Source organism: Ceratina calcarata, unplaced genomic scaffold (genome assembly GCF_001652005.2).
Source record: "Ceratina calcarata isolate Rehan_Ccalc_2016 unplaced genomic scaffold, ASM165200v1 scaffold334.2, whole genome shotgun sequence".
NCBI classification, from domain to species: domain Eukaryota; kingdom Metazoa; phylum Arthropoda; class Insecta; order Hymenoptera; family Apidae; genus Ceratina; species Ceratina calcarata.
The window spans coordinates 355,134-362,847 of record NW_017156169.1 but is presented as its reverse complement, the minus strand read 5'-3'; the positions used below and the strand labels follow the sequence as shown (position 1 = coordinate 362,847).

At 40.2% G+C, this 7,714-nt stretch overlaps 1 protein-coding gene across 1 annotated transcript in view; it reads left to right on the top strand.

The window, feature by feature from the left end:
- The window catches only part of LOC108624865 (T-box transcription factor TBX20), a gene marked incomplete at its 5' end in the record, with an annotated part of 37,296 nt that overhangs the window by 15,636 nt on the left and 13,946 nt on the right, over positions 1–7,714 (top strand). Inside the window, 2 exons of the mRNA XM_018024434.2 lie at positions 5,455–5,622; positions 6,041–6,117. Coding sequence (XP_017879923.1) covers positions 5,455–5,622; positions 6,041–6,117 — 245 coding nt within the window. The remainder of the gene's footprint in view (positions 1–5,454; positions 5,623–6,040; positions 6,118–7,714) is intronic.

Below are 7,714 nucleotides of genomic sequence, written 5' to 3'. Positions count from 1 at the left end.
CAGTATTTTATTAATGTAATATAATTACTAAAATTTGTATTGTCATTGTTTTTATTGAAGGATTCATATAATCTTAATATACTAAGTAGATCGAGACAATATCTGAATCTTAAGATCTTCTGGGCAGATGGTACGCCGAGTTAATTACTTAAACTTATCAGAGTGAACCTGACATTATTTTTTTTTAAGATTAATTCCATTCGAATTCTGTCAGCGATCAATGATTAAATCTCGTTTCACTTTTCTTTATTATTTGCCTTTTCTCTTTGCCATGTATTTACCGTATACGCCTTCATATAAACTAAGGCGATACTTCCGTTCGTACTGTATCTCACAGTTGTAATTATTATTATTATTATTACTATAAAAATGACAAAAAGACATCACGCTAGTCGCTGTAGTTGAGTCACGGTTAGCCGCGGTGGTGTGCGTTTGGTGGCATCCACGGTCCACGCCACATGAACGTGCTGAACAGAGTAGAGCAAATTGGAGTTCTGACAGGTTGCAGTGGGGTGTCCCACCGTCCAATGGTGCAGAGAAAACGGATAGGGGCACCCCGGGATCCCAGACACCTATAATCGTACGGGCATAAAGTTGCCCGCTCGGAAACCTACACTACTGTCCGGGACCCGACCGCGATACTCGTTATCCGGACTCGAATTAAATTCGAGACCTTTTTCTCCTCTGATCGTATACATCGGGAACAATTTTACATCCGAGGGACACATCGTGCTTTATCAAAAATATTATTATTTAACCTTCGCCCGTTCCTCCTGTCATTTCGACACGCATTCACTGCAACAGAGTCGCTTGTATTTTCATCAGCAAAGAATTTGCTTCAAGTTCCCATGGACGGAGATAGAAATGAACAGAAATCGGTATTCTCGCTTCGAGCGAAGAGTCTCGTTTAATTCTTTGAATATCGCAGCAATTCGATTATAGATCAGACGAGGTCATCGATTGATAACGATCAGACTTCATTTACAAGAAAATTGAATATGCAGCGAGTAGAAAGTATAATATACGAGAGTGCATGGAATACCGGAATCTAGTGTTTATTTTCATTCCTTAAATTGATATTTCGTATAAAAATCGGTGATCTACTCACGGGAGCCTATTTTCCAATCTGCATACATTAACACTGAATTCGAGCGAAGAACGGAGCTCGTTTCGAGCGCTGCGCGTGTGAGCGTTGTGACATGATAAATCGGACGCAGTCGACGTAGATAATTCCAGGCTACGGCGTGTACGCATCATACATAGATACACAGGGAAAGGTATCGATAACGGTAAAAAATAATGTGAATAGTCGTGTAAAGGCCTGTTACGCCGCGAGGAGCCGAGGCGACGGAGCGAAAGACGGTCGAGTTCGTGGCCAACGTCGGGATATTAATTTCACGGTATACCGTGGCGTTATAAAAATAAATTACGGGCGAGAAACGAGCCGTCGCGTCGCGGCTGCCGGATTAAGTAACGAAACGTTCCGAGGACATTTCCATCCGGAGGAGCCCCGGGTTCGTCTCCGAGCGGCCGACCGACAGCCTCTATCGGGATAGCCCGATGGAACGAGAGGAACGACTATAAATCGCGCACATAATGCTGCTATCAACGTGCATTACACGGATGCCGCTTTGTTTGATAAATCGCTAGATGCAAATTGCGTGCGGTCGACGCGGAGACCGGATTGGCTTCGGTTTCTCGGACTGTACGCGATTAGCAGTCGCCGCGCGGCTCGCAGTACTTACCGCGATAATTCCGATTTATCGGAACCGAAAGCGACACGCGTATCATCCTAGAAGTATGTAACCACTGTAACGTTAACTGTGGTAACGATAAACTATGCGATGGAAACGCTATGGCCATGTGAGAAGTAGTTTTGGTCCCTCGAGCTTGAATTTCCAGTCGACGATCGTCTTTTCTCTCGTCGCTTAATGTTATAAATAGACTGCAGTTTTGGGAAGAGTTCAACATTTTTTATAGCAATTTCGAAAATTAAATCTAAGTAGGAATTTCTTTAACTTCTGTTTTTCTTTGTGTTTCCGATATTATTTTTTTTATATTGACGACAGATACGATTTTTGTGATAAGGAAATTATTTAATAGTTCAAGAATTTGCTTATTATTTATTTATTGATTTATTCTATTTCGGGCTACAATTTCATTCTATCTTATATCTTAATCTATGCATTTATGCTCGCGACATACGTACTCAGTTTTATTTTTCAGAATCTTAATGCTTCTCCTTTTTCTTATCCTGTTTTATTTTTATATCTTGTATCATTTCTTTTTCTCCTCGCCCTTCATGTTTCCTATCCTTAATACCTCTTCATCTATCTCACTCCTCTCTTTCTCTCTCATACATTTTGAACTTGTTTTGAACATTTTTCTGTGTTGTGCTCTGTACTCTACTCTATCCATCTACATGTTTTCTTATTCATGTTATTTTCCTTATCCTAAATTCTTAACCAAGAGTTTGCTCATGTTTTCCCCATAGGAAACGAAGACTATACAAAACTGTAGTAAAGACGATAAAGTATGCTACGGTACGTTACGTACATTTATCATACAATACGAATTAATAGGCAAGATTTAGCGACGGTTAATTAAAATGTGGGCTGTTTTGCGGGGCGATAAGAAAAGTACGTGCGCGTCACACCTGATGAAAGCGAGAATCAGTTTCAACGAATTCGCGTAATCGCGACAACGAACGTTAACGTCGCGTGAACGTGTCCATAGTCGAGGTAAAAGGGAATGAAAAAAAGTGAAAGAAAAAACAGGTGAACGGTTCTTTTCAGTCGCGAAGGCGTGTTAGCTTAATAAGCCTGAGTCACCGGCAGTCACGGCTCGGCAAAAAGCGTGCGTAGCCGCGGCGCGGAGCGGGTCGACCGCGGCGAATGCCTCTCCTCGCCTGTACCTACCACCCGTTTCTCGATCAGCCGGCGAGAAAAAATTGAGACGTTCGCTTAATTATCGACACGAAGCGATAACGGCGCGACGTTTTTTTCCCTGGTCGCGCCCACGGTGTCCGCGGCGGTCCCGTGGTTTCGGCTAGCCGTCCTGTTTCCCGTTGGCTCAGTTCGGCCCGCGGTGCCACGCTGGTTATACTGCGTCGCTACTCGCGCCGGGGAATGTCTGGTGGCGCGCGTTAACGCGAGATGCCAGCCGCAGATATCTGAGATATATTTTCAGCGATAATCTCGCCGCTAATAAAAATCACGTTTAATATCGCTCCGTCCTCGGGGATACACGACGCTGTTTCGCAACGGTGTTCGGTTTTATAATAACGTTGGTATATGGGCTGTCACGGTGTCGCCCGGGGAAAAATGGCTTATCGATTTCATTTGACGAAAACAAGTGAAATGAAAGTGAGAAAGTTTTGCTGGAATAGATGTTTTTAGATCAGTCGAAACTTAGTTGCACGTTGCATTCTAGTTTGGAAGTTAGCCTCGCGGAGACACGCGCGCGTGACCGACAGCCCGTCACCTTTTGTCGCGCAGAAGGGTTGAAACTAGGATACGTGGATACGAGAAGTACTACATGGAACGATGAACAGCCGTGATTCGAGCCCGCGACCGCGAAACTATCGATTAATCGAGAGAAAACATGCGCGCGTACTACGTTTCAAGTTAAAATAAGTTGACTTTGTGGAAAATTCGAAGCACGGAACCTGGAATTGTACGTCGGTGCAAGAAAGTGGGCGCTGGTTGTTGTTGTTATTGAAGCTAGAGAGTATTTCGCAAGCCGCGGGAGAAAACTTGTGGCACATTGTTTCAGACAGGAAATCGATACGCAACTTCTCCGGTTGCATCGACTTCGCTATAGCCGCGGGCTCGCTGCTTCCCGGGGCGACGTTAGAAGCGTGCCATAATAAACTCGTCGCTGAAACTTTCAATTGCGATATAAGTAAATCGAGCGAATATCTCGATTACGCGCACGTTGTTAGAACCACTGTCGACTCGGTCTGCGTTATTCCTAAGTAAAACGAGTGTCCATCTCGAGATTGTAGATTTTTTTATTACATTTAACAATTAATTAAGATTTTTTTAAAACAGATTAAGATTTTTTTAAATCACAGTTGGTAATCGGAGTATCTTTTAATTAAAAATGAAAATTCATTCGTTAATTTGAATTTCTTCCAATTAAGTTAATTAAATCATTTTAATTCTTAATTAGACAAATCTGAAGTATGAAGCAAACGTTAATTAAAGATTTAATCAGTTATCTGTAACCCTGGTTGTGTTACGGCCGTAAGGGGTTTCTTTAAAAAGACAAATAGTAGAGATCCAATTTTATCTTTAAATTAAAAGATTTATATTTAAAAGAAATAAACTCTACGAAATTTATAGTTAATGACACACTTTTTATTCGTAATATTCATGTATGTATATTCCGATTTTTATGTTGAAAATGCGTGACCATTAAGAACAGTAGAGGAGAGATTACATAGTTCATTTAACAGGGAAAGATCTAATGACAATGATACAGTGTGCCTTAGGCATTTCAATAGACAATTATTTATAATTATCTTATATAGATCTCGGCAAGTAATGGCATACGACTGGCATTCAGCTTCCGTTCGAATGCTTATTGATTGATATACGAGGTGTAAGGTAAGATCTATTACTTGAAACAGTCTGTCGCTTGCCGATTTCATTCGACAGTGTTCGAAAAAAGAAGTAAATTTTACCTTGTCACTGTAAGAATGTGTCACTAAAATTATATTATAGTATAATTAAGCATGTTATATCAGGTACAAAATTCATGCCGAACTCGTAATAGCTAATGATAAGTTATTTATATCAGAATTTGATTTAGGATTACTATTAGACTTGTCATGTTTCGCTCGACTCTATTTAGAAACGAGGATAATTATTTAATTCAGGATTATTATTAGACTTGTCACATCTTACTCTACTGTATTTTTATTAACTCTCGAATGATCTGGGAGCAATGATATTTACTCATGTCGATCCACATCGTTAATCGTGTGTGATCATCATAGATTGTTTTTTTTGTCAAAACGTAAAAAGGGAGAGTTTCCAGGAGTCTAATTTGCGAAGCGTTTAAGAGCGATCGCGTGCAGTCAGGTTGATTTATTCTGTTCAGCATCGCTAAGTATCAATTGCAAAAGGACTACGAGCGCGTTTCCTGGTTTCGTCTCGATTGGATCGTTACCGTTATCGATTATTAGATAAATTAACGATAAACGACGACGCGGAAGGATGACTGGGAACGCGCGTGACCGCGTATAAAACTTACCAGCCGTCATCGCCTATTAACGTTCGAAACGCGAACAGGATTTATAACGACGCGACGCCTTCCAGCTTATTCCCTGAGACCTTAATTAAGACTTTATAAATCATATCCCCTACTGGCTCGCTCGACTCACTTCCAGGCCAGTACGTCGGTTTCACCGTGCCCACTGTTCAGTTTCTCCTTTTCTATACTTTTCAGATCGTTCTCAACTCGATGCACAGATATCAACCAAGGATACATTTAGTCCGTTGTCGTCAGTTGGAGGACAATAATCTTCACATAACCGATCTTCAGAAGGAGGAGCATAAAACGTTTATATTCCCGGAGGCGATCTTCACCGCGGTGACGGCTTATCAGAATCAGTTGGTGAGCATATTCTCGATACTGATTTTCCACTTGTCCTTCTTTTCGAGCAAATCTCGTCGATGAGTGTTCATTACTTAAAGTACAGTAAAATGTAAATCATACAAACAGAAGGTTATCATTTTTCTTAAATGTTGTAGATTATAGAAAGAAAAGATCATCATTTTTTTTTTTAATTTTCATGTGAATTATTAATTCATTGGAGATATTGTTCATTATTACTTTAGATAGTATTGAAAGCAGAAGACTTTATTTAATATAAGCAGATTCAATTTGAAGAACGTATAATCGTACCCATTTGAGTTATAAGTGATGGTAAATGAGCAGTCTTATCGCGGAATGAGTCCAGCTTTCTGACACTTACGATTGCACGGTCCGAGATGTGAACTTAATTACCGGGTGTACCGTGATCGTGTTCCAGATAACTAAGCTGAAGATCGACAGTAACCCGTTCGCGAAAGGATTCCGGGACTCGTCGAGGCTGACGGATTTCGATCGGTATGTACTGTGTGAACACTCATTCAACTCTAATGTAGACTTGAGGTGGCTCTATTAAAATTCTGAGGTCAAGGAAATATGCGAGCTAAGAGTTTCCAAAGTCTTCGTTTAACACACATTACTATAGTTTACAAAATTAAATTATGATTTTTTAAACGAATTAAAGGAGGATTATTATATAGGAAATAAAATATTTTACAATATTAAGTAATTAAATGATTATATGTTGTTAGTTGATTTTCAATGTATCTGTATTTTTATACTGTATACTTCAGTATTAAAGTACAGCTTTTTCATTATTTTAAAACGTGGATGTTTAATAGTGTCGATACATTTATTACGATTTAAAAAAATAATGTATTATAATTTGATTACGATCAATGATTTGCATTTTAATAAGACCACCTTAAGTATAAAAAATCGACTTAAAAGGATATTCTGATTCCTAATTTAAATGCCATTCCAAACAACTTTTTTTTAAAAGAACGTCAGACACTTTGTATTAAGTTTTGGCACATATACATATTTATTATCGGAAGCGAGTGCACTGGTACCAAATAGGTAGACAGCGCGGCAGTATCAAAGTAAGTACGATGGATCGATTTGTTTCGCCGGTACATATTTCGAGGCATGTACAGTACGTCGAAGAAACGAAGTACGGAGCGAGAGGGAACGGAGAGTGGCGTGCGGAGCGGTTTCGAGCGAGCGAGGCGATCATTACGCGCCATTATAACGTCGGCACCTTAATCATAGCGCCGGCCGAATTATCGCGCGATCTTTTAGATCTCGTTAAAAGTGGAAATTTATACAACGCTAAATGTCGAACGGCAGGGAAAAAGGGAGAGAGAAAGAGGCGCGCTCGGTCCCGAACGAGCGTGCACACACGGACGATGGCTCGATTCCGAGTTTATCCGCGATCATCTATCTACATGAATGACGATGCACCTGGCTCGCTCGCTCTTCCTCCTCGCGTACACCGTTTACGACCGGGGCGGATACACGCGTGACAGAAAAGAATTTTTTTTACAACGAACCAACGAACCGACGGACATACGCGCGCGCGGGCCACCGCGTCAAAGGATTATCGTTAACAGCAACAAAGTAACGTTCCTATAACTCGCGGCGCTATTAATCTTGGCAGATGGACGCTGGCTCGTTATCAGTTTTTACGTGCGTCAGGCGAATTAAACGGCTTCGATCAATTATCGCAATTATCCTGCGATGCGCTTCGAGATCTATCCACCCTTTCCGCCTGCGTTATTATTCCTCCTTTCCGTTGCCATGGGTGGTTACAGGGAAAGAAGAAGATACTAATTCGATTTGACGAACATACTTTATAATCTTGTTGATATGAAATGGAAATCGTGATATGATTAAATTAATTTAATTCAAACATTATGTTCTGATTAATTATGGATGTTTGCATAAAAGAGTAATTTGAAAACGAGAAATCTTCTAACGTTTTCACAAAAGTGAGCTATGAATAGGTACGAGGAATAAAAAAATATTAATTCGATTTGGTAAACGTATTTTAGAATTTATCGATGTAAAATAGAAATCGTGGAATTTCTAAATTAATTTAATTCAAATACCAAAT